The sequence below is a fragment of the Hemiscyllium ocellatum genome, chromosome 16, assembly GCF_020745735.1.
Source record: "Hemiscyllium ocellatum isolate sHemOce1 chromosome 16, sHemOce1.pat.X.cur, whole genome shotgun sequence".
NCBI classification, from domain to species: Eukaryota; Metazoa; Chordata; class Chondrichthyes; order Orectolobiformes; family Hemiscylliidae; genus Hemiscyllium; species Hemiscyllium ocellatum.
Window position 1 is genome coordinate 84,332,387 of NC_083416.1, and position 27,911 is coordinate 84,360,297.

Below are 27,911 nucleotides of genomic sequence, written 5' to 3' on the forward strand. Positions count from 1 at the left end.
AAACTCAGAAAGTCTGGCAGCATCTGTGGAGAGAAATCAGAGTTAACGTTTTGGGTCCGGTAGCCCAGTTCTGATAAAAGGTCACTGGACCTGAAATGTTAATTCTACAATATATTCATCTTCGATTATGTGTACACACAACTCAGATTTCTTTGTTTCTGCACCCTCAACAGGGTTCCTCAGCAACATCAACTCTGAACCACTTCAATGCTCTTTACTAGAACTGTGTGCTTCCTCTATGACACAGAAATTAGAATTTGTTCAGTGCCAGACACTCCCTGCTATCAATAAAAATACATGACTAATTCACTATGTAGCCTGAGCTGGATACAGTGTGGGTGTCCCCATTTACATAAGGTGGAGCAGGGACATAATTTCACCGATCTTCCACACTTTTCAGCTAGTCTCAGGGCTGAGCTCAGCCCCTTGGTCATTTGTCCTGCCTTCTTGATCCAGGGGCCACGTGAATTCAACACTGGCATTTGGCTCCTGGCCAAATCTGGTGGAAGTAACACAAGTCAAAACCTGTTTAGTGCAGCAAGTATTAAGTTAATATAAAACCGAGCTCTCTCATGTGTGCAGCATGAGCAGAGTCCACAGCACTTTAAAAATGTACAGGCAATGTCTCCTTGCTAAATTCATCTACTTTATGCATGATAAATGTTCTTTATCAACAGCCGAGACAGTTTTAATTTGCATGCAGCTTTCTCAAGTTGTCAGCCTGCAAAAGTTTTCTCACATTATTCTCAGTTTACTAATAGTGTCTGAGGTATTGGGAGTTAAAGGATGACCTGTTTTCTCCAAACTAATTCTTCACAGATTAAAAACAAAATACAAACAAAAAATATCAGCCTGAAAAAGGCAAGGTCTAATTTAGTTGCGGTTGCTCAGGTAACCGCAGGAATGGAACAAATTAAAATAGGTTCCACAGTGACTGCAGAGAAGGGCAGGATTATTGTAACGTGCGTACACATGCAAGAGGCACCCTCCTCCATCCCAAACAGCAAAGAAAATACATTCAGTAAACAGAAAAACATTTTGTTTGAAAAGTCTCGACTTTAAAATTCACATCCTTGCCTTTGAACTCCTTCACAATCCCACCCTGCCCAATGTCTGTAAACTTGCCCCATTACCCTCTGAGATATCAGAGCTCCTTCAAATTGAGCCCCTTGTGTTAAACTCAATTCTAATCACTCCCATTTTAGTTGTCAGGTCTTTGCCTACCTTGGCCCGAAATATTTGAGCTCCCCCACTTTTCCTCTTGCCCTCATGACCTCTCCTTCCTTTTTTTCAGACAAGGGTGAAAACCTTCTATTCCTTTGACCAGGCTTTTGGACCTTTTAGCTAATATTACATGGCAGTCAGTTACTCAAACCTTGCTTAAAGGAGACATGCAATTTATTTTTTTTGTCTTATATTCAACAACACTAAAGTGCAAGTGAATAATAATTTCCCTTCTAAAGTTGGTTTTCTCATGTTTCAGTCCTGATAAGTACAAGGGGAACGCTTTGACTTCTCGTTTTAATAATGTTCAGCCTCAAATCTCAGTTGATAGTGCTTTTGAGAAGCAGCTTGGGACATTGTACTGTGTTAAAGGCAGTATATAAATGCAAACCAAAGGAGCATTTGCTGGGGGAACTCAGTAGGTCTGACAGAGAGAGAAAAACATGTCATGTTTTGTGCCCTATATTTCTTCTGCAGAGGGGAGGTGATAGCATAGTGGTATTCTCACTGGACTGTTCATCCAGAGACCCAGGTATTGTTCTGGGGACCTGGGTTCAGTTCCTGCCAGGGCATATGGTGAGATTTGAATTCAGCAGAAAATCTGGAATTTAGACTCCTACGATAGCCATGAATCTATTACAAGGTGAAAGTAAGGACTGGAGATCACAGTCAAGATTCGAGTGATGCTGGAAAAGCACAGCAGGTCAGGCAGCATCTGAGGAGCAGGAAAATTGATGTGTTGGGCAGGAGACCACTCTAATTAAGAATCTATTACTGATTGTTGGAAAAACTGATCTGGTTCGTTCATGTCCTTCAGGAAAGAATCTACCACCCTTACCCGATCTGGTCTACATACGACTCCGGACCCACAACGATTACTTCACCTGACAGAGCAGCAGTGCTCCGAACATTTGTGATTTCAAATAAACCTGTTGGACTATAATCTTGTGTCATCTGATTTTGAAAGGAAAAAGCCAAGGGAAAAGAATGTGTCAAACTAAAGAGAGGAAAAAAAGCAGAGCAGGTCAAGATGTTCCAAAGTGCTCCATTGATAATGAATTCTTTCTGAAGTTCCTGTTGCGATTTGCACACAACCTTGATGTTTTCCTACACAATATCTCCCACGCAGCACATAAAGCAATGACGACACCATCTGTTTATTGTCGCACGAGGGGAAATATCTTGGGAGGGGCTCAGAGGGAACTTGTTAATTTTGCAAAAAGAGTCAGGAGACGTATTGTGTTCACCTGACCAGAAAGTTGGGACTTTGCTTTAACACTTCACCTGAGACAGAATGGTGCATTTAAGGTGCTGTAGATTTGGTGGAAATGGCAAACATTTCATTCTGAGACGAATCAGTCATCAGTAGAGCTGAGCAGACATATCAATGATTGATTTCCTGTTGTGGTAATTGTCAATAGCTTTCTCAATTCCACAGTACACAAACTCCACCCAGTGCAAAGAGGGGCCAGGCAGATTAAGGTCATAAACAGGTTGATGTCACCGCTGCTACTTACAATGGCATGGTTGTATGTTATCTCCAACAGTGTTAACCTACAGTTAAATATTGATGTGCCTTTTAACTCAAACTCAAAATGTGGAAATGGCTGATTGACTTTTTGCAATTATATTGAATACCTGCCATTCAATACAATGGAAGCAGTGATAGAAGTGGTTACTATTATGAGCCATCGGGTCCGTGGAACGAACGAGACCACCTTCAACACTTGCTACACCCCCCCCCCCCCCCCCATTACTGATGCACAGCAGCAGGTAGTAAAAAAGGCAAGTGGTATGTTGGCCTTCATAGCAAGAGGATTCGAGTACAGGAGCAGGGACCTCTTGCTGCAGTTATATCTTGGTGAGACCACACCTGGAATATTGTGTGGTCTGAGTGTCCCTATGGCACATGAACTGAAACAGGTCAAAATGGCAACTCAGCACCACCTTCTCCAGGGGCAATAAATGCTGGCCCAGCCACAGACTCCCACATCCAATGAATGAATAATATAGAGTCACAGAGCTGTACAGCATGGAAACAGACCCTTAGGTCCAACTTGGCCACGCTTACCAGATATCCTAACCTAATTTCGTCCCATTTGCAAGCACTTGGCCCACCTCTTTCTAAACCTTTCTATTCATAAAACCATCCAGATGTCTTTTAAATGCTGCAATTGTACCAGCCTCGACCACTTCCTCTGGCAGCTCATTCCATACACGTACAACCCTCTGTTTGAAAAGGTTGCCCTTAGGTCTCTTTTATACCTTTCTCCTCTCACCCTAAACCTATGCCCCCTTGTTCTGGACTCCCTCACCCCAGGGAAAAGACCTTGCCTATTTACCCTATTTATGCCCCTCATGATTTTATAAGCCTCTGTAAAGGTCACCCCTCAGCCTCTGACATTCCAGGAGGAAAACAGCCCCAGACTATTCGGCCTCTCTCTGTAGGTCAAATTCTCCAACCCTGGCAACATCCTTGTAAATCTTTTCTGAACCCTTTCAAGTTTCACAACATCTCAAGAAAGTGTGGCGCTCCCTCAGAAGGAGCCTATAGTATCACTGCAAACTTAAGACAACCAACTCAGACTCCCTGCTGTGTGAGGCTAGAGCCTGCAGCTTGCTGGCCCAGGACCAACAAATCACAGCAACAATGAGGGAAAACATTTCCTGATGCATTGCAGCATCAAGTTCCGCACTAGCTAAACTCACAGGTCTGTGAAGCTGCAGGAGAATCACGAGGAACGCATTGTTAAAATGAGGTTGTATGAGAAATAAAAATTTACAAATGCATCCTCAAATGACAGAAACTAAAATCTGACTCAAGTTCCAGCGTGGCTCTCTGTGCTGCAGTAGTTAATTATTTATTTCCATTTTCCACTGAATCCCACTGAGCCCATTGTCCCTGGGACATGCTCTGCTTGTGGTTGTGTATTTAGCTCTGCGGGGACAAAGCTCACTGAAAAGCGAAATGTCACAAGTAATTAAAGAAAAGTACACCAACTGGTATTTTTGTAGACTGGCATTGCAGCTGTAATAAATGGATTTCCGTTGGCACAGTACCAGAAATAGATTACCAAACTCTTTTTATTTAGAACAAATCAGGAGTACAGTAAGATTCTCAGCTGTGAACCTGGCGTAACATTACAGTTAGGAGAAAGTGAGGACTGCAGATGCTGGAGAACACAGCTGAAAATGTGTTGCTGGAAAAACGCAGCAGGTCAGGCAGCATCCAAGGAGCAGGAGAATCGGACGTTTCGGGCATGAGCCCTTCTTCAGGAATGAGGAAAGTGTGCCAAGCAGGCTAAGATAAAAGGTAGGGAGGAGGGACTAGGGGGAGGGGCGTTAGAAATGCGAGAGGTGGAAGGAGGTTAAGGTGATGGTGATAGGCCGGAGTGGGGGTGGGGGCGGAGAGGTCAGGAAGAAGATTGCAGGTTAGGAGGGCGGTGCTGAGTTCGAGGTTTGGGACTGAGACAAGGTGGGGGGAGGGGAAATGAGGAAACTGGAGAAATCTGAGTTCATCCCTTGTGGTTGGAGGGTTCCTAGGTGGAAGATGAGGCGCTCCTCCTCCAGCCGTCGTGTTGCAATGGTCTGGCGATAGAGGAGTCCAAGGATCTGCATGCCTTTGGTGGAGTGGGAGGGGGAGTTAAAGTGTTCAGCCACGGGGCAGTTGGGTTGGTTGGTCCGGGTGTTCCAGAGGTGTTCGCTGAAACGTTCCGCAAGTAGGCGGCCTGTCTCCCCAATATAGAGGAGGCCACATCGGGTGCAGCGGATGCAATAGATGATATGTGTGGAGGTGCAGGTGAATTTGTGGCAGATATGGAAGGATCCCTTGGGGCCTTGGAGGGAAGTGAGGGAGGAGGTGTGGGCGCAAGTTTTGCATTTCTTGCGGTTGCAAGGGAAGGTGCCGGGAGTGGGAGGTTGGGTTGGTGGGGGGTGTGGACCTGACGAGGGAGTCACGGCGGGAGTGGTCATTTTGGAACGCTGATAGGGGAGGGGTGGGACTTATATCTCTGGTGGTGGGGTCCGTTTGGAGGTGGCGGAACTGACGACAGATGATACGTTGTATGTGGAGGTTGGTGGGGTAATAGGTGAGGACCAATGGGGTTCTGTCCTGGTGGCGATTGAAGGGGCGGGGCTCAAGGGCGGAGGAGCAGGAAGTGGAGGAGATGCGGTGGAGAGCATCATTGATCAGGTCTGGGGGTAAATTGCCGTCTTTGAAGAAGGAGGTTATCTGGGTCATTTGGTATTGGAACTGGTCCTCCTGGGAGCAGATGCGGCGGAGACGAAGGAATTGGGAATATGGGATGGCATTTTTACAGGGGGCAGGGTGGGAGGAGGTGTAGTCTAGGTATCTGTGGGAGTCAGTCGGTTTATAGTAAATGTCCGTGTTGATTTGGTCACCCGAGATAGAAATGGAAAGGTCTAGGAAGGGGAGGGAGGAATCTGAGACGGTCCAGGTAAATTTGAGGTCGGGGTGGAAGGTGTTGGTAAAGTGGATGAACTGTTCAATCTCTTTGTGGGAGCACAAGGCAGCACCGATACAGTCATCGATGTAGCGGAGGAAAAGGTGGGGGGTGGTGCCAGTGTAGCTGCGGAAGATGGACTGTTCCACATATCCGACAAAGAGGCAGACATAGCTGGGGCCCATGCGGGTGCCCATGGCTACTTCTTTGGTTTGGAGGAAGTGGGAGGATTGGAAAGAGAAGTTGTTCAGGGTGAGGACCAGTTCAGTCAGCCGAAGGAGGGTGTCAGTGGAAGGGTACTGGTTGAGTCAGCGGGAGAGGAAGAAGCGGAGGGCTTTGAGTCCTTCGTGATGGGAGATGGAGGTGTACAGGGACTGGATGTCCATGGTGAAGATAAGGCGTTGGGGTCCGGGGAAGCAAAAATCATGGAGGAGGTGGAGGGCGTGGGTGGTGTCCTGAATGTAGGTGGGGAGTTCTTGGACTAAAGGGGACAGAACCGTGTCGAGGTTTGCAGAGATGAGTTCAGTGGGGCAGGAGCAGGCTGAGACAATGGGTCGGCCGGGGCAGTCAGGTTTGTGGATTTTGGAGAAGAGGTAGAAACGGGCGGTGCGGGGTTGTGGGACTACAAACATTGCATTAAGAAGTCCAAGTAAATGTACAGACTTAAACCAGTGAGATTAAGCAGGGGCAGCTGACAATATTTGAAAAATGTTCATGCTGCAGGTTGAGTTTGCATTTGAAATTATGAAGTATGATACATCTGAAGTCTGCACTGGGGCGAGTTTGGCACTAGTCTACGTTCTGAACCTGGAGGTTTCAATTCAAGTCCCACTGCCACAGATTGATGATAAAATCTCAATGCTGAAGCAGCAGTTTCAGTACTGAGGGGGTGCTGCTACACTGGATTGGGTTATCTTTTTAAACTGAGGAAACCCCAGACTGTCCCTGATGGCCATGAAAGACGCCAGTGCCTTATTTCAAAGTTGTGTCAGAGAGTCTGAGTTTTTACCACAGTAAGGGACCCTTTGGCCCATTTTGTCAGCACTGACCTATTCTAACCCCATTTTCTAGCAGTGGGCTGGAACCTTACATTTCAAATCCTCATTTAAATTGTTCTTAAATATTGTGAGGGTTTCTGCCTCTCCCACCCTCACACACACTGAGTTCCAGATTCCCACCACCCTCTGGATGTAAAATGGTTCCCACAAATTCCCCCAAGTCTCCTGCTCCTTGGATCCCCTGGTTATTGACTCCATTAACAACGGGGACAGTTTCTCCCCATTTATCCTGTCCATACCCCTCATGGCTTTGTACATCTCAATCTTCTGTTCCAAGGGAAACAACACCAGCGTATCCAAATTTGTCCTCATATCTCAGACCCTCCAGCCCAGGCATATCCTCATAAATCTCCTCTGTAGCCTCTTGAGTGCATTCAAATCCTTCCAGTAACTTGGTTACCAAGAACTGAATACAGTGCTCTAGCTGTGGCCTCACTAACATTCAATTCAGCCTCAGTGGAACCCCTTTGTTCTGGTATTTAGTGTCTTGACTAAGTGCCTGATATACCTCTTTGCCACCTTTGTTTACCTGCCATGCTGCCTTTAAGAATCTATGGGCATTCACAGCAAGGTCCATGGGGAGTTGGGGAATTATCCTTGATGTTCCAAGAAATATTTATGCCTCTGTCAGTGTTACTTGAAGACGGATCGTCTGGGCATGATCGAATGGAGCTTGTGGCAGTATCTCTGTCACACTTCCTGTGTTATTATGCCTGCACTTCTCAAATACTTCATCGCCTGTCAACCACTTTGGGATGTCCCAAGGTCAATAGAGGCATAACATAAATAAAAATCTTTTTTCCCCTCTCCAAAGCCTGGCACACTTGTTATGTCTAGCCACCGTGAACCCCTATCTCTCTTCAAGATTAATTATATGCACACATCATTTCATCCACACCTTCCATTCCAGTCTGGGGTCTTGCTAAGTTTTTATTCCAATGGGGCACACACACAAACTTGCACACACAAATACACAGACTCACACACACACAAATACACAGACTCACACACACACACAAATACACACAGACTCACACACACACAAATACACACAAATATGCTGGAGATTACAGCGGTTCAGGCAGTCTCCATGGAGAGAGAGCAATGTTTCAAATCTAGACAATTCTTCATCAGCACTCAGATACACACACACACACACACACCCCCCCACACACACACACACACAGGCATACGTGCACACAAACACACAGGCACAAACACAAATACACACAGACACTCACCCAAACATGGAGAGATACACACATGCAGTCATGGGAGTGAAATCGTCCTGGTTAAGATGCTAATCTTGTGTCATTAAGTGTTAGTGAACATTAACAAGTTTTATTGAAAGTGAGTATTTAAAAAAGGACAGTGGGACAACATTTTCTAGAATGTTACAAACTCAGGCTTCCAAGTCCATATGATAGAACATAGAAGGATACAGCGCAGTACAGGCCCTTCGGCCCTCGATGTTGCGCCGACCGAATCCTACCTAACCTATACTAGCCCAATAACTTCCAAATGCCTATCCAATGCCCGCTTAAATGACCATAAAAAAGGAGAGTTCACCACTGATACGGGCAGGGCATTCCATGAACTCACAACCCGCTGTGTGAAGAATCTACCCCTAACATCTGTCCTATACCTACCACCCCTTAATTTAAAGCTATGTCCCCTAGTAACACCTGACTCCATTAGCGGTAAAAGGTTCTTAGTATCTACCCTATCTAAACCCCTAATCATCTTATACACTTCTATCAGATCTCCCCTAAACCTTCTCTTCTCCAATGAGAACAGCCCCAAGTGCCTCAGCCTTTCCTCATAAGATTTTCCTACCATTCCAGGCAACATCCTGGTAAACCTCCTCTGCACTCGTTCTAAAGCTTCCAAGTTAAAAATGATCTAAGTTAAAAATCACACAACACCAGGTTATAGTCCAATAGGTTTAATTGGAAGCACACTAGCTTTCGGAGTGACGCTCACAATCACCTGATGAAGGAGCGTCACTCCGAAAGCTAGTGTGCTTCCAATTAAACCTGTTGGACTATAACCTGGTGTTTGTGATTTTTAACTTTGTACACCCCAGTCCAACACCGGCATCTCCAAATCATATGATCTAATACTATCACATCACTGTTTCATGACAAGGTGGTAACACACATGCTCAGTTGGTCCTATAAAATAAGGAAATAGTTGACCCTTTACTCTTACCTTCTGTACAGGTTTTATACTTGGGCAAATAAAAACAAAATACTGCAGATGCTTGAAATCTGAAGTTAATGTTGAGAGTATTAGAGAAACTCAGCAGGTCTGGTAGCATCTGTGGAGAGAGAAACAGAGTTCATGTTTCATGTACCTTTAGGTCTGAAATACTGGACTCGAAATGTTAAATCTGTTTCTCTCTCCAGAAACGCTGTCAGAATTCCTGAGTTTCTCCAGCATTCTCTGTGTTTCGGATTTCCAGCATCCACAGGATTTATTCGAGGAAAACAAAAAGAACTGTGGATGTTCTAAGTCAGAAGCAAAAACAGAAATTCACCGGACCCAAAACATTAACTCTGATTTTCTCTCCATAGATGTTGCCAAACCTGCTGAGCTTTTCCAGCAATTTCTATTTTTGTTGTATTTATTGAAGGTCTGTTCTGGCTGTATTTTTATATAGAGAAAAATTAAAGTAATAAAATAAACTTCTGTTGCAAACACATTTGTATGTCATATTTACAATATTTTGTTTAAGCAACTCTCTTGCTCTGTGCCCAACCTCAACTAATTTCACTGGCCTTATTGACAACGACAAGCAAGACGAGAACCCTGGCTGCTTGGTCCTTTCATTACTTCTCTCACATTCTGTTATTTGCAACTAGTCACAGCTGGGAATGGAACAGAATAGAATAATAGAAAAGATCTGGACAACAGAGAGAGAGAGAGACAAAGGCAGAGAGAGAGAGATTTAAATTCCAGAGATTCCATTTGAATCATTTGCTTTTACCCACAATCCCCTCTCTGGATGTAAAATACAGACAAAGAATGAGCCAAAGGAGTGGTGACACTTTTGCACCTAATCAAACAGTGTCCTCTCAGATCATTACTGCATGGCCTCTTGTCATATATAACAATGCAGCCAGTCAAACCCCCCACTCCCTTCCCCCCACCGGCCCTCTCCCCCACCCGAAGCATTGCAAACTGCAAAGAAAGCCAAAGCGAACCAATAAGGTGGTCTAACAAAACAGAAAGCAGCTTATGTATTAACAGTCATGCGAGAAACTAATTAAATCAGGAGCCAAATTAACAATGAAGTTGACAGACAAGGCTGTCCAAAATTCCCTCTAATAGTTGAAAGCAAAGGCTAGTCTGAGGCTGGGTAGTTTTAATGCCAACCTCGAAATCAATTTACAGCAATTGTTGCTAATCTGCCCTGGAATTAACTTTTCACAACACTCCATTTGCAAATGTTGTAAATTCTAAAAATGTGCTGCACAGACTCTTCACTGAAATCAGCATTGCTTCATGCTTCTGCATTTTCACAAGTCATGATTTTCTGATTGCATCAATTAGTTCAATGATCAGCTGGTGCTCACTGTGCAGCCATTCCTGCAATTCCAAAACTGACCTAGAATTAAAAAAGCAAAATAACTAAAACATTATAAAGCACTAGCTGGACCCCACCCTGGACATTGTGTCTAATTCTGGGGCTGAGGAATTATTCTCTCCTCCAGTTCCAGAGAGTGACAGAAGAGGTGCACTTTGTTCTGCTCAGAGCAAAGCAAGGATGGTGCCATGTCACAAAGGCATCCATTAATCCAAACAAAAACAAACTATTCTGAAGGAGAGTCACTGAACCTGAAACATTAGCTCTGCTTTCTCTCCACAGATGATGCCTGACCTGAATAGTTTCTTCAGCAGTTTCTTTTTGTTTCAGGTTTCCAGCAGCCACAGTATTTTTTAAAGTGTCCGCTGTTTGGGCGTTTTTGCCAGAGTAAACAGGCAAAAACTGTTCCATTTGTAACAGATAGTTGTCAGACCTCAGTCAGAGTATTGAGTACAGTTCTGGGCACCTCATTGTAAGAAAGATGCGAATGCATTGGAGACACAGCAGAAATGATTTACAAGAATGGTTCTGGGAATAGGAAACTTCAGCAATATCTTATGAGATTAAAGAAATTGCAACTGCCCCTTTAACTGGATGTTAAAAGACCCAACTGCCACTAATTCAAGAAACAGGAGAGATCTGCTGGGTACCCTCAGTAATTATTAAACGCCTAAACCATAGTCATTAACAGCACATCCCACTGCTAGTCATAGTCTAGGCAGCATCATCCCACTGCTTGTCATAGTCAAAATTAGATATTCTTACAACATAGCAATATCATGTCTATGCCAATCAACAAATGCCAAACTACTCCAATCCCATTTACCTGCACTTGGTCCATAGTCTACTGTGCCCTGGCATTTTAAGTGTCCATCCAGATGCTTCTTAAATGTCGTAGGATTACCTGCCTCCACCACCCTCTCAGGCAGCACATTCCATATTTCTACCACCCTCTGGGTGAAAAACATTTTTCTCAGATCTCATCTGAACCATTTGCTCCTCACCATAAGCTTATACCCTGTGGTCTTAGACACAGGGAAGGGATTCTAACGATCTATTCTGTCTAAGCCTGTCATAATTTTGTGTATATTACTCAGAACCACTGCCTACCATCTCCTGTGGGAATTTACTGTGCAATAATTGGTAGCAACATTGCCGACCAATGTTACAACGTGGCAAAGTGACTTCAGCGTGCTCTGCAAGATGGAGATCATGCAAAGTGTAATGCAAATCTTTCCAGAAGGAGTTAGGTATAATTCTTCAGGCTAAAGGATCAAAGAGTATGGGATGAAAGCAGAAAGAGGGGACTGAGTTGGATGATCAGCCATGATCATAGTGATGGTGGAGCAGGCTGCAAGGCCTACTTCTGCTCCTGGTTTCTGCGCTTTATACCAAAGCAGTTGGCATCTCCAGTGGCCACAGCACAAAAGGGAGACCAGACTCAGCTGAAGCCCCAGACCATGGCACAATTTCAATCCCCATGGTCAAGAATCAGATGGTTTTATCTGAGGCAGGAGCAAGGATCCAGCAATGATCCTCACAATCTTAGGGCAGAGAGTGAACATAAAATCTGCCAAGGGTCCCCACTCTCCAGGAAATAATGCTGCAACATTGACACAATTGTGATGGTCTCCACAGCCAAATAGCTTGCAAATTGCCTCAGCCTGAACAAAGCGGGTAATCCCTTTGATGTCCTGGAAGCCACCTGATGACTTTGTAGCCAATGTAGCAAGAATCAGTCAGAAGACAGTGGGGTTTGGGAGGAAATGATTGACATGAGGAGAGCTGTTGCTGGATAGTCAACCCACAGCAGTGACAGGAAACTCACTGTAACATAACAAATGGGGAAAGGTTTACTGTGTTCCCCATCACAGCAACTACTTCCTCATCTCTGTCTCCATGACTGCTCGATACATTTATTGTAAGATATATTTTATGGAGAATGAGATATTTGTCGTATGATGTCTTTGAGGGTGCTGTGCTGCTTGTGATTTCATCATTGCATTCTAGCAGGTGTGTAAACATCTCACACTCCATCTTACCTCAGGACACGTGACACATGACACTTTACTGGGAGCAGGCTCCTCTGTTGCGCCCAATTAGCCCAAACACTTCTGTGCCTGAGGAATGAAATGTTTGCACATAAAAGTTACTTGTAATAAATGTCTACGGGAATCTTCAAGACTATAATGTTCACTTTCTGCAAAGCGTTACTGTATCAGGAGAAAAAACATTATTGGAGATAAAGCCACACCTACATTGATGAATTTTGAAGAATCTGCCAGTGTTACTGGTCTCTTCCATCAACTTCCACATCTTTGGCTCAGGATTGGCTTTTATCCAGTCAGCACGTCCAACTGATTAAGGCATAACTCTTCAACTGTGCTTTAAAATAAACTAACTCAAAGCAAATTGCATGATTTCATCTGTCGCTTTTTATTTGAGTGAGAAATCAAACACGAGCATTTCAAACAGAAAGGGCTGCTCATAACATCCTCCCTCTCTACTCAACCACCCGAAATATGTGACAGCTAACAGCGTCAGCACATCCTCAAATGTTCAACACGCCTAGTTTGAGGCCCATCACAGTTGAAAACTTGGATTTATGTAGTGCCTTCAGTATAGGAAATCATCCCAAGGCACTTCACAGCATTATAGATAAAATTTGAGAGATAAGGAGGTATTAACCAAAGTCAGTTTTAAGGAACATCTTAGATCAGGAAGAAGAATTGGAGAGGTATCTCACTTGTAGACCCAGCTCCTGATTAAGCATCAGGGGTTTATTCGCTGGGCATGTGAAGTTGCTCGTGGTGGAAAGCCTGTGAACACAAGGGCAGAGCTATGTTTTGTTGATGCAGCCAAGGACGCACAATGGATCTGGTTGGTCAACCCACAATGGGAGTGGTTCTTCGTTTCCCTGGTTGGTGAGTGAGTGAACAGGAGGGAGTCACCAATCACCCTGTTTACCTGACTTTTCAAAATCTGTGACAGTACGTATTTGTGCAGAGAACACGAATGTTGGGGGACAGTGAACTGCAATGTACCCAAGCTCTCTGCATTTAAAAGGCAACACTGGGCAAACAGCCAAATCTTGCAAAGATCTTTCCCTGAAATTCTGCCATTGGGTTTGACAGCATCTGACTGTCCTTCTTTGAAACCCAACCCCCAGTGTTGAACACAAATCTATCACCCTATGCCTATAGTCATGATAATAGGACACAACTTACATTGAGAAGAAACAACTGAAAACAATGCAGGGCTACCAGCCAATTATGTTACTGTACAACATGACCCAAAACAATGTCAAATTAGCAGAGTTGACATCAAGGTAACATAACAGAATGATATCATTTAACTTTGGAACTGGAGAGAAGAAGTAAAACAGATACAATTCCTGCTTTTGATAGCTGTTCCTTCAGAACGTCCATCCTCAGATGGAGAAGCATGCGTGTATCCATGATGACAATTGCGGTCCATTATGTGAACAATATTGAGTGGCCTGCAGGCGGGGGTAGGGATTTACAAACTTCCACTCAAACTTTTGGGACTGTTCCCCACTTTGTAATCCGTAGCTTTGGAAGAGGGTGGGGCAAGAGAAATAAAGCCGTGACAAACAGAACACAACATTGGAGACGACTGAAGACAGCTTAAACACGATGACACCATCACCTTCTGAGATTGCAGATGGAGAGATCAGACCCTGTTGGAGCATCAAAGCTAAAGGTAAAAGGAATCAAGGCGGAGCAGGTTCAGATGGACATACTTGGCATAGGCTCATCTCTTTGCCAGGTGTATAAAAGATGGTTCCACTTGAGGGGGGGGGGGGGGGGGGGGGGGGAAGGTGAGTGGAGGAGAGAGACGATAAATTTCACCAGTAAATCCAGTGGATCTCAGGAGGAACATCTTTGTCCAGAGAGTGTTGAGAATGTGGAGCTCACTCCCACAGGTGAATAGTGCTGATACATTCAAGGAGAAGCTAGATTAGCACAAAGAGGGGGAATGGAACTGAAGGTGTGTTGATGGCGTTGAATGAGATTGTGTGGGAAGAAGCTCATGGAGAGCACCAACACCAACATTGACTAGTTAGCCTGAATGGCCTGTAGACTCAGCTTTGTTCTATTAATATTTAGCATTACTCAGCAGTCGTTAATTCTGGTCACTTTAGCAGAATCATAAATCCTTGAAAAGCTGCCAGAACAAGAGGACCCTCACTTTCCCATCAGCCTCTTTAATTGGGTTTCCATTCTCCTCTCGATTTCAACGTTTCCTTTAGATCGTCAATCTCTCGAATCCCCCTGAGTCGCTCCGTCTGTGTTAGTTATTTTCCGTTTCCTTCAGTCAGACTTCACTTGTAGTCAGGAACATCCTTACCTCCTGTGGGTGAAATGACTGATGTTGATTTGGAAGGAATTACATTCAGCACCAGCATTGGCTGCTTCTGCAACTCAACCCCAGAGTTTATAATTGCCCTTCTTAGCCCCTGCTTTCTGCAGGCAGTGGTATGTCAACAGTCACTTCGACTGTCTCAGGGGGACAGAAAGGATCCCATTATTACAAGAAACCAAAACAAAGAGCTGCCCCTCATATCTTGCCCAACACCGTTAAGAAAATTATCTCATCATTATCCATTTACTCTTTGTGGTTAAGTTGGCTGGATGGCTGATATATAATGCAGGGTAACACCTTGGCTCAATTTCTGTACTGACTGAAGACAATGTGAAAGTCCCACATTCTCAATCTCACCACTCGCTTGAGAGCTGGTGTCCCTCAGGTTAAAATCACCAATCAGTGCTTTCTAATGAGAGACTCGGACTACAGCTCCCTGTGCTACCTGCCACAGCTACCGGCTGCCTACTCTCTCACAGTAACTACACTTCACAGCCATTTCATTGGCCTGAAAGTGTTTTGTCTTGAATCATTAAGGCTCTATATAAATGCAACTTCTTTCTCTCCACTTTTCACGTTGTTGAGCTGAGCAATTAGAGCCATAGAGATGTACAGCACAGAAACAGACCTTTCGGTCCAACACTTCCATGCTGATCAGATATCCTAACCTCATCTCGTCCCATTTGCCAGCACTTGGCCCATAACCCTCTAAACTCTTCCTATTCATATACCCATCCAGATGCCTTTTAAATGTTGCAATTGTACCAGCCTCCACCATTTCCTCTGGCAGCTCATTCCATACACGTACCACGTTGCCCTTAAATCCCTTTTATATCTTTCCCCTCTCATCCTAAACCTATGCCCTCTAGTTCTGGACTCTCCCACCCCAGAGAAAAGACATTGTCTATTTATCCTATCCATGTCCCTCATGATTTTATAAACCTCTATAAGGTCACCCCTCAGCCTCCGACGCTCCAGGGTAAACAGCCCCAGCCTGTTCAGCCTCTCCCTGTAGCTCAAATCCTCCAACCCTGGCAACATCCTTGTAAATCTTTTCTGAACCCTTTCAAATTTCACAACATCATTCCGATAGGAAGGAGACCAGAATTGCATGTAACATTCCAACAGTGGTCTAACCAATGTCATGTACAGCTGCAACATGACCTCCCAACTCCTGTACTCAATACTCTGACCAATAAAGGAAAGCATACCAAATACCTTCTTCATTATCCTATCTACCTGCAACTCTACTTTCAAGGAGCTATGAACCTGCACTCCCTTTGTTCAGCAACACTCCCTAGGACCTTACCATTAAGTGTGTAAGACCTACTCTGATTAGCTTTTCCAAAATGCAGCACCTCGCATTTATCTGAATTAAACTCCATCTGCCACTCCTTAGCCCATTAGCCCATCTGATCAAGATCCTGTTGTACTCTGAGGTAGCCTTCTTTGCTGTCCACTACACCTCCAATTTTGGTGCTATCTGCAAACTTACTAACTATACCTCCTATATTCACATCCAAATCATTTATGTAAATGATGAAAAGCAGTGAACCCAGCACCGAACCTTGTGGCACTCCACTGGTCACAGGCCTCCAGTCTGAAAAACAACCCTCCACCACCACCCTCTGTCATTTACTGTCAAACCAGTTCTGTATCCAAATGGTTAGTTCTCCCTGTATTCCATGAGATGTAACTTTGCTAACCAGTCTCCCATGGGGAAACTTGTTGAACGCCTTACTGAAGTCCATATAGATCATGTCTGCCCCTCTGCCCTCATCAATCCAATTTGTTTCCTGTTCAACCAAGTGTGTGTGACATACTTTCGCATGTACAAAACCATGCTAACTATCCCTAATCAGTCCTTGTCTTTCCAAATACATGTAAATCCTGTCCCTCAGGATTCCCTCCAACAACTTGCCCACCATCAATGATAGGCTCATCGGTCTATAGTTTGAAATAATATTAACCATTTCAAGAGTATTATGGAAGAACTGCTGTGGTGATGATTAGATTAGATTCCCTACGGTGTGGAAACTGGCCCTTTGGCCCAACAAGCCCACACCAACCCTCCAAAGAGCAACCTACCCAGATCCATTTCCCTCTGACTAATGCATGTAGCATTATGGGCAATTTAGCATGGCCAATTCACCTGACCTGCACATCTTTGGATTGTGGGTCTCGGTATGTAAAATATTATGTTTAAATTCAGTTTTCAACACTAACAGAGATACCTTAACATGATTTTGTAACAATTAAGTGTTTAATTTTACATTGGGGTAAGGTAATTTGGATTTTGAAGGTGTGTAAGTAGGGATTTTGTAATTAGACACAGTGTAATCTGGGGTTATGCAATCTGAGGATGTGCAATTAGGGAGTGCGCAATTAGTGAGCGTGTAATTATGGATGGTGTGATTAGAGCTGTGCAGTTTCGGTCTACAGTATCTAAATTGGGGGCTGCAAAATTTGGGGTTGTGTAATTTGGGGCTATGCAAATTGGAGATGTCTATGTTGGGACCAACATCAAATAAAGTTGATCTAGTTTGAACCTCCCTGAGTTATGTAACGGTGCAGGCACAGGTGAGGCCTTTCATTGCTTCCTTCTCTCCCCTTCATCATCTCAGCTCGCTGAGGCTTCTACTCTCCAGGATAGTTCTGGATTTCATCTCTTAGATCCCGCTCCAAAGAATACCTGACCAAAAGAAAAGGACATAGGAGAGTAAGAGACTGTTTAACTGAGCAGAGTGAGTGGGGTTCAGGGAATTACTGATGTGTCCATCAGAACGGGCAACACTATAACCTTGACCACACTCTTTCAGCTGGTTAACGCTCACTGGCAAAGCTCATGTGTTTACAGATGAGAACAAGGTCGTAGTAAGGGAGCTCGTTTATTTGAACCTACACTAGAACAATGAGGTCGCATCTTCGGAGTGAGGAGAAAATGGGAGAGGAAGGGAAGATGAGGAGAATAAAAATGCTGAGTGGACACAAACAAAGAACATTTTAAACACCCACACTGCCCCACTCTTGATCCTTTTGTAATGACCTGGACAGAGACCACATGAGGAGGGGGGCCGGCTTCCCCCATATTTGCAGGCAGTGCATTCCAGACCCTAACTATTCGCTGAGTAAGAAATCTTTTGCAAACCTTGTATTTGCTTCTCATAGAACAAAGCAGAAGGAGGCTGTTTGACCCAGGGAGTAAGTGCAAACCTTCTACAGCCATAAATTACCTAGTCCCATCCCACACCTCCAACCTTTCCCTGTCATTTCTTTTTCACCTTGTGTATTGTTAATACAACTCTTGTTTGTTTTGAGAGCTCCAATTAAATCTATCTCCCCCACATGCTCAGACTGTGCGTCTCTGACTCTATCCAATTGCTGAGGGAAACTTCCTTCATGTGAACAGTGTCCATCAGAATTGTGAAATTGGTTTCTCCTGATCGACCCATCAGGATTTTGAAGATCTCGTGTCTTTCAAGCTTCTTCTGGAGAACACCCCAAACTATCCACATAACCAAAGCTCCATCTCTGATGAACAGGTTACTGTCTGGATGATCAGCTATGATCGTAGTAAATGGTGGAGCAGGCTTGAAGGGCTAAGTGGCTGACTCCTGCTTTTATTTTCTGTTTCTATGCTTAGGTGGGGAGGGGGGGATGTGAACCCAAACCCTGCAGCCTTCCTGTCTCCACTAGAACTGTGTTCTGGTCAGGATGTCACATGATCAGCTTTTTCACCAATGGAGGTCCTCCTGGCCAGTTCATCATCACATCAGGGTCCTATCTCACTTTTAGTAGGATCACCTGAGCTGAAGGTGGGACCAGTCACCTTGTGGACAACCAGGACAGAATGGAGCCGCATTCCCAGCTTCCCATCTTCAGGCCCAGTCCCCATTCCAAATCCCCTTGGTGTCCTGTGGGGGATGAGACATGGGGAATGGTAAAGGCCCAGAGAGATCTAACCTCCCACTATCACTGTCAACATTCCCCACCCTCTCTGCATCCCTCACCCCCCATAACTCCTGCCCTAATCCTGCCTCCTCACCCCCAACATTCACCTACAGCCTGCGTAGTTCTGTCATCCTTCCAGAAGAAATCACAATCTCCCATCACTGTAAATACAAGACGCTGCACTCTAACTGGATTATCGTTCCGCTGTCAGTCCTCTGATAGACACTGGCTCTTCATCCAGTAAAGCACTGATATTGAAATTCTCATCTTCATGTTCACTGGACTCACTCTGTCCCTATCGCAGCAACCACCTACAGCCCTACAACCCTCCAAAAACACACTCCTCTTCCAAGATTATGGAAAAATGCTGGTAAGTGGCATCAACGTGGACCTACAGCAGATTTTGTTAAGAGCAGACTGAAACAACCTGTTGTTCTTCTGTATGATTCGATGCTACTAAAGTCCAAGTGCTTCACAGAAACCTCTCTCCACCCACCAACCTTAACGTCTTCCCCAATGGAGTCACAGCTTTCCACTATCTGGACCCTAGGCTCTGAGGGTTGTTCTCAAAACCTCTCAACTTCCTTCTCAGCCTCCTGTACCAGAGTTTTGGTCATTTACCCAGACATCACCACTCACAGAAATCAGTTCCTGTTCCAAGTCCCTTTCAGGCCAAAATACATCCCCAGATCGTCCTCAAGAGCAAGTGGTGGCTGTTTCTCATGTCATAAAATTCAGCATAACAATGTCCAGTAGCCAGTCTCCACAGATTGGAGCATTGTTTTAAGGGATGAGAACTGGATAGGAACCACTGCGCCATGATACGCTTTGAAGAAATGCTCCAATCTTCAGAAATGTAAGACAATGAATTTAAAAGTAAAGGCACTATCATTCTGCAGACTGAACCTTAAAAACTTGATCTTTATGTCACCATTGTTGACAGGAGTAGTGCCAGAAGACTGGAGGATAACAAATGTTGTTCCCTTGTTTTAGAAGGGGAGTCGGGAGAATCCTAGTAATACTGTCAAGAAACAAATACATTGACTTGGACCCCATTTACCACCCATTGAGAAAAAGAACAGGAAATGACATCATCGCAGGAAATGGCATCACCAACACAAAGAAACCCAGACATATAAATTGAAAGCAGGAATCACCAGGAGTGCTTCATCTGGAGGCTCACTGAAGATGTTACACAGTATGGTGACAAAACATCTGAAAATGAACCTTCCAGCTCAGCGAGCAAACCTACACCCAAAAGTGTGAGGTAGTTCACTTCAGAAGAAAGAACAGGAATGCAGAGTACTGGGCTATTGGTAAAATTCTTGGCAGCATAGATGAACAGAGTGATCTCAGTGTCCAGGTGCATAAATCCTTAAAAGTTGCCATCCAGGTTGATAGGGTTGTTAAAAAGGCACATAGTGTGTTGGTGTTTATTGGTAGGGGGATTGAGTTTCAGAGCCACGAGGTCATGCTTCAGCTGTACAAGACACTGGTAAGGCTGCACTTGGAGTATTGCAGCTCTTGTCACTCCATTATAGGAAGGATGTGGGTTCAGAGGAGACTTACTAGGGATGTTGCCTGGTATGGAAGGAAAGTCTTACAGGGAAAGGCTGAGGAAACTGAGGCTGTTTTCGTTGGAGAGAAGAAGGTTGAGAGGTGACTTAATCAAGACATATAAGACTTAATTGGGGGTTAGATAGGGTGGACATTGAGACCCTTTTTCCTCAGATGGTGAAGGCTAACATGAGAGGACATAGCTTTAAATTGAGGGGTGATAGATTTAGGATAGATATCAGGGATAGTTTGTTTACTCAGAGATTAAGAGTGGCATGCAACTGCCTGCTGGCAACAGTGGTAGACTTGCTGACATTAAGGGCATTTAAATGGGCATTGGACACACATATGGATAATAATGGAATGGTGTAGGTTAGATGGGATTATTTCCACAGGTCGGTGCAACATCGAGAGCCGAATGGCCTGTCTGTGCTGTAACGTTCTAAAACCACCAGGAAGGAGGTAACTACCAAGGCCGAGGGCCTTGGCCGCTCAATGTGATATCTTTAAAAAGGGATGGGGACAGGTTAGTCGTTTACTGTTGGTGTTTCCAACATCCCTTCACACCATGGGAAATCCACCATTTATGAAATGATATACAACTGTGACAAAACTCCAGTCAGGAGGCACAGTCTGTGACAGATATGCAAATCCTGCTCCCAGTATTCACACTGTATCAAGGGGTGATAAGACACCTATTAGGGAACAGTTTATTGATTTTATTAATTTTCTCAGTCTAAACTCAATACTTTGCTACATCGGTGGCTGAATTAAATTTCACAGCTGAATGGGAGTTTCCACGTGGTCATTTCCTTCACAATGGCTAATGAAATCCTTTAAGCTCCACCAGAAGCTGGTTATCCATAAATCTCATTGCAGTTGAACAGCCTATAGAAATCCTGACTGTGCCATGTTAAAGGAAGAACCCACAGGCGCATGGAAACCTGTGTTCACTTCCTTCCTTGATTCCTACAGACCAACTTAAAGAGGCAACAGCGTTGGTTAAGATCTGACGGCTAGTATTCATTGGAGTTTAGAAGACTAAGGGGAGACTTAATAGAAACTTACAAGATAATACATGTCTTGGAAAGGTTGGACATTAGGATATTTTTTCAGTTAGGCGAGGAGACTAGGACCTGTGGACACTGCCTTAAAATTAGAGGGGGTCAATTCAGAACAGAAATGCGGAGACATTTCTTCAGCCAGAGTGTGGTGGGCCTGTGGAATTCATTGCCGCAGAGTGCAGTGGAGGCTGGGACGCTAAATGTCTTCAAGGCAGAGATTGATGGATTCTTCTTGTCTCGAGAAATTAAGGGCTATGGAGAGAATGCAGGTAAGTGAATTTGAAATGCCCATCTGCCATGATTGAATGGCAGAGTGGACTCAATGGGGCCAAATGGCCTTACTTCCACTCCTATGTCTTATGGTCTTATGGTATTTTGAAGAGGATTAGAATTCCACCGCCAGTCTCGTAGCAGGTATTCAGCCTAATCAATACAACTCTGTCAATCAATATATTCCTATTTTATCCCCATTTCCTCTTGAAGCCTTTAAAATCTAAGAATGCTTCTATCTCTTTCATGAACACGTTCACCAACTCTCACACCAATACCAAAATCATTTCAGTTCTAAGGAGGAGCAACAGGTAAGTTTTTTCTGTAAAATAGAGTTCTTTAACCCAGGTACATTCATCGTGCCCAACTCAATAGGTTCAATTTCCTCCCTCCTCCTCAATTTTGTTCTGCACTTCATCCCACGTCTCACTAGACTTAACAGCAACAAATTACTCCCAGCCATCAGGACTGAAAGGTCTTTTTTATCAGAGTCTGGACAGCTTGCTGTTCAATGGTCTGTGTCTTTGTTACTGACTATAGTTTGAGTATATGCTCTACATCACTAACAACAATCTGCATTTGTGTTGCACCTCTGATTACATTTAATTAGTTTGTATTTTTGCGTGAGGCTTAATAAGGAAAATTACTTTCGACAACTGAAGGAAATGAGGACAGGAACCAAGTTCAGACAAAGAGATGTGTTTTAAAGAACCATTTAAAAGGACAGAGCGAGAGAGAGAGAGAGAGAGAGAGAGAAAAGGGATTGTAAAAGACAGAATTATTTGAGCTGGAGACACCAAGGGTGGAGAGTTTAAAATTAGGGTTGGGCAGGAGGCCAGTACTGGATGAATGCAGAGAGTAGGAGGGCTGGAGCAAAATAGACATTTGGAAATAAATAAATGACATCTTTCTCTCACTGGGTATAAAAGATACCGTTGTGGCCATACTGTGAAGAAAGAATAGCTACGTTAATGAGGCATGGGATGACAGCCAACATGAGTCAGCACCTTTGGAGAAGGAGCGAAATAAATCTGGGATCAAATCCAGGATTTTCCTTTTCTTCAGGACCCAGTGAGTCACTGGATAACATTGCTGAGCTATGGCTCTGGGGAAAATGAGCATCCTCACTTTTTGAATGGACAGCTGGATATCTGAGAGCTTCTTTCCCAATGCAGGAGGTCACTGCACACACGTGGGACTGAACAGCAGTGTTGTGTTCTTATAAAGAAAACATTTGAAAGTGCTGTTAGCAATAGTAAACATTCCAACCATTTTAAATAAACCACAGAAAGCTTTACAGGAATGGTCCCAAGGAGATCAGAGTGATGGTTATTTAGCTGGGGCAAGGGGAACTTCCAGACACTTTAAGAAATACTTTCATAGGGAATCACTGACACAGTTAGCATTTGCTGCCTTCCCACCAATCACCTTTGAACTGAGTGACTGCCTCCATCAATCCAGAGGGCAGTTAAGAATCAGCCACATTGCTGTGGGTCGGGAGTCACGTGTAGGCCAGATCAGATAAAGATGGCAGATTTCCTTCGCTAATGAACCAGGTGGGTTATTTTACACAAAGGTCACCATTAAACTATATTAATCCATTTCAGATTTAACTGATTTCAAATTTCACCAAATTCTTGATGGGATTCAAACCTCTTACCCCAGTGCATTACCTTGAGACTCTGAATTCCCTGTTCAGTCACATGATCATTATGTCATATAAGGAGTTGCCCACTGAGAAGATAAGAAAACCTTTCTTCTCTCAGAGGAGAGAGAATCTGCAGAGTTCTTTACCACAGAGGGCTGTCGAGGCTGGGTCAGTTAATATATCCAAGGCTGAGATGGACAGACTTTTAATTAGGAAGGGAATCAAGGGTTATGGGAAAAGGCAGGAAGGTGGAATTGAACATTATCAGATCAGCCATGCCCGAATTGAACAGCAGATCAAACTCTTTGACAAAGAGTCAGTTGGACTCGAATCGTCAGCTCTTTTCTCTCCTTACAGATGCTGTCAGACCTGCTGAGATTTTCCAGCACTTTCTCTTTTGGTAGCAGATCAAACTCAATGGGGTGAATGGCCTTCTTCTGTTCCTATATCTGATGGTGCTCCCACCTATGGCTGAGCTGGCTGGAGTATAATTGCCAGGTGATAGGGTGAACCTAGCTGAGTAAGCCCAACAGGTCAGAGTTCAGTGAGTGCAGCAATGGTACAATGATGAAGGGCTAGGTGTAAAGACAGACACAGGGCCGTAACAACAAGGACAGGACTCTTAAATCTCAGAGTACCAGAGAACTCAGCATTTAAAGATTAAACTCCCAGATACTGACAGGAGAAAAGTCATGTCAAGTACTTTCATTCAGCCCAACATGTCCACACCAACCCTCCGAAAAGCATCTCACCCAGACCCACCCCATACTCTATCCCTGTAACCCTGCATTTCCCATGGCCAAACCATCTAACCTGCACATCTTCGGACTGTGGGAGGAAACTGGAGCATCCAGAGGAAACCCACGCAGACACAGGGAGAATGTGCAAACGCCACACAGACAGTCACCCGAGTGTGAGACTGCATCCAGGTCCTTGGTGCTGTAAGGCAGCAGTGCTAACCACTGGCTGTGTTCTGTGCTTGGAGACAGTAGTTGTGCAATGAAACCTCCAGGAATTATTCAAACTGGAGGTGGAAAACGTTGAGGTTAGGCCCTCTGAGGAGATCACAAGTGAAAACAAGGTCAGGTCTTCCAGTCACGTAGCAGTGTTACAGAGTCTTCCACCCTGCGTATGGGCTAGGCCGGGGAAAATGATTGAACAAAGTTTGTGACAGTGCTTTCATGAGGACTGTTTTAAAGGTCAAAGGGGGCAAGCTCAAATCTTGACACTGCCTCCAATTAAAGTCTTTGTTCTTTTAAATGCAGGTCGTGCCTGGAGACAAAAGAAAACTAATCTGTTCAATACTCAGGTGGATCCCTACCGGTACAGAGAGTGGTTGAAATAATTGAAAGTCATGAATGATAGAATCACGGAACAATTCAGCACAGGAGGAGGCCATTCAGCCCATTGTGCTGATGACAGCTTTTTGAAAGCTCAATGCAATTAGTCCCAAGCCCCCTGCTCTTTCTCTCCAGTCTGCTCCCGTTCAAGCATTTATCTAATTCCCTTTTGTGAGTTTTGATTGTCCCTGCTTCCTCATCATTTCACAATGCACTCCAGATTCGAATCAGTCACGGTGCCTCTTTTTTTCTCTCCTCATGTCACCTCCGGTTCTTTAGCCAATAATTTTAAATACACCCTCAAGTTAGCAATCTTGTTTCCATCAGAAAGCTTCTCCTTATTTATTCATTTTAGACTGAACATGATTTCAAACATCTCCTGCCAACTCTCCTGCTAACCTTTTCCACCCCAAGAATTGTAACATCAGTTTTGCAGCCTCCCAACGTAACATGGTCTTTCAGAGACACAACAGAGAGATAATGGGCCTTCTATGATAACCAAATTCTCTTATCTCTGTATTATTCCAGTAAATCTCTTCATTGCCCTCTCCAAGACATTGCCTGGAGTTTTGTGCTCACTATCCTGCCTTGGAAATATATCATTCTTCATTTACTCTTTGGGTCAAAATCCTGGAATTCCCTCCCTAAGGGCATTGTGGGTCCACCTACAGCACATGGACTGCAGTGATTCAAGAAGGCAGTTAGCCCCCACCTTCTCAAGGGGCAACTGGGGATGGGCAATATATGCTGGGCCCAGCCAGAGAAGCCTGTGTCCATGAATGAATAAAAATAAAACAAATTGGGAAAATAAAACTTAGCTGCCGATCCTCTAAGTTGAAGATGTGTTGCTGGTTAAAGCACAGCAGGTCAGGCAGCATCCAAGCAATAGGAAATTCGACGTTTCGGGCATAAGCCCTTGGCTTATGCCCGAAACGTCGAATTTCCTATTCCTTGGATGCTGCCTGACCTGCTGTGCTTTAACCAGCAACACATTTTCAACTGTGATCTCCAGCATCTGCAGACCTCATTTTTTGCCGGTCCTTTAAGCCTGCTCTGCCCGTCAATGTTTGGTTGATGGCCTTTGAGATGGAGACCCCTCTCAACCCCTACCTGGAGCTGGGAAGCTCCATCAGTCCTGGCTGTCCACAGGGCGATGGGTCCCACCTTCAGCTTGGATGATCCTGCTAACTGTGAGATGGGACCCCAATGTGCTGATGCACTGGCCACTGAAGGATCTCCACCTTTGGAAAAACTGACCGTGTGACATCCTGACCAGACACCAGTTCTACCAGCAACACATTTTCAGACCAGTTCTAGTGGGAACAGGAAGACAGCTGGGTTTAGGTTCACACCCCCTTCTCCTCCCCCTCCCACCCCCCCCCTCCCCCCAACCTAAACATAGAAACAGCAAATAGGAGCAGGAGTAAGCCATTCAGCCCTTCAGGCCAGTTCCACCATTCAATCTGATCATGTCTGATCATCCAACTCTGTCCTCTGTTCCAACTTTATCCCCACGCCCTTTGTTCTCTTTAAATATAAAAACTATATCTAACTCCTTCTTGAAAACATTCAATGGTCTGGTCTGAACTGCTTTCTGTGGCAGAGAATTCCACAGGCTCACTGCTCTTTGGGTGAAGGCATTTCTGCTCATCCCAGTAATAATCTCTTAAATAAAACAAAAACTGGGGACTTAAGGGGCAACGTTTTCACGCAGAGGGTGGTGTGTGATGGAATGAGCTGCCAGAGGAAGTGACATTCTAAAGGCATCTAGATGGGTATATGAATAGGAAAGGTTTGTAGGGATATGGGCCAGGTGCTGGTAAATGTGACTCAATGAGGTTAGGATATCTGGTCGGGCTGAAGGGTCTGTTTCCATGCTGTACATCTCTATGACTCTACGATTCTAAATAAAAACTGAAATTGCTGGAGAAATTCAGCAGGTCTGGCAGCATCTGTGGAGAGAAAACACAGTTAATGACTCAAGTCCAATGACTTCTTCTGAATTGATATCAGTGGGGAGGTGGTGGCATTGATACTGATGACCATTTCGCATATAAACACCTCCCTCCATGTCTATTACCCAGCCCCCGGTCCTGTTGAAAAATGGGTTGCTTTTTAGCTCAGCCAAACCATGGTGACCTACTCATGGTCTCCATTGTCATTGATCTTTCTTCATTTCTTCCCTGGCTAACTATCAACAATCCCTTTGATTGCCTAATTGTTTTTCCTCTCTCTGCCAGCCACACCCTGTTATCAGCAAAATTACCACTGTTTTGTAGCTACTATCACTCCTGAGGAAGGGCCACTGGGCTCAAAACACCAACTCATAATGTCATATAAGGAGCGGTTGAGGACACTGTGTCTGTACTCAATGGAGTTTAGAAGGATGAGCAGAGATTTAATTGAAACTTACAAAATACTGAGAGGATTCGCAGAAAATAAAAGGTCGGCCGGGGCAGTCGGGTTTGTGGATTTTGGGCAGGAGGTAGAAACGGGCGGTGCGGGGTTGTGGGACTATGAGGTTGGAGGCGGTGGATGGGAGATCCCCTGAGGTGATGATGTCCTGGATGGTCTGGGAGATAATGGTTTGGTGATGGGAGGTGGGGTCATGGTCAAGGGGGCAGTAGGAGGAAGTGTCCGCGAGCTGGCATTTAGCCTCAGTGGTGTAAAGGTCGGTGCGCCAAACTACGACCGCGCCTCCCTTGTCTGCCGGTTTGATGGTGAGGTTGGGGTTGGAACGGAGGGAGTGGAGAAAATAAAAGGTCGGCTGGGGCAGTCAGGTATGTGGATTTTGGGCAGGAGGTAGAAACCTCCTGCAGTGCAGGGTTGTGGGACTATGAAAAATAAAAGGTCGGCCGGGGCAGTCCTGAAGAAGGGCTCATGCCCGAAACGTCGATTCTCCTGCTCCTTGGATGCTGCCTGACCTGCCGTGCTTTTCCAGCAACACATTTTCAGCTCAGAATACCGAGAGGCCTGGCTAGGGTGGATATGGAGAGAATGTTTCCACTAGTCGGGGAGACTAGGACCCCAAGGGCACAGCCTCAGAGCGAAGGGATGACCTTTTAGAACTGAGATGAGGAGAAATTTCTTCAGCCAGAGGGTGGTGAATCTGTGGAACGCACTGTCACTGAGGGCTGTGGCAGTCAGAGAAAGCCGCATACTTGTATGCTGATCAGAGATTCTGGTGTTAATCATGCACAACGCTCTCTGTTCAGAATCTCAAGTTAATTTCTTAGCTCACTCTAGTGGAAATGGTTCAGCCACTGTGAAACCCTACAGCAGACTCAGCCACTTTAGCTTAGCTTTCACTTAATATAAGAGCACAAGTAATCTGCACAAAGTAAGAATGGAAATTGTGTGG

At 44.7% G+C, this 27,911-nt stretch overlaps 1 protein-coding gene across 3 annotated transcripts in view; it reads right to left on the reverse strand.

Annotated features, from left to right (window-relative positions):
- The window catches only part of LOC132823515 (protocadherin-1-like), a 367,837-nt gene that overhangs the window by 311,585 nt on the left and 28,341 nt on the right, over positions 1 to 27,911 (reverse strand). Inside the window, exon 3 of one of the 3 annotated variants that reach the window (XM_060837458.1) lies at positions 14,182 to 14,708. The exons of the other annotated variants lie outside the window; for them this stretch is intronic. Within the exon in view, the coding sequence (XP_060693441.1) occupies positions 14,673 to 14,708 (36 nt within the window). The 3' untranslated portion in view covers positions 14,182 to 14,672. Of the gene's footprint in view, positions 1 to 14,181; positions 14,709 to 27,911 lie in introns of those variants that run through there. 3 annotated transcript variants of the gene reach the window in all.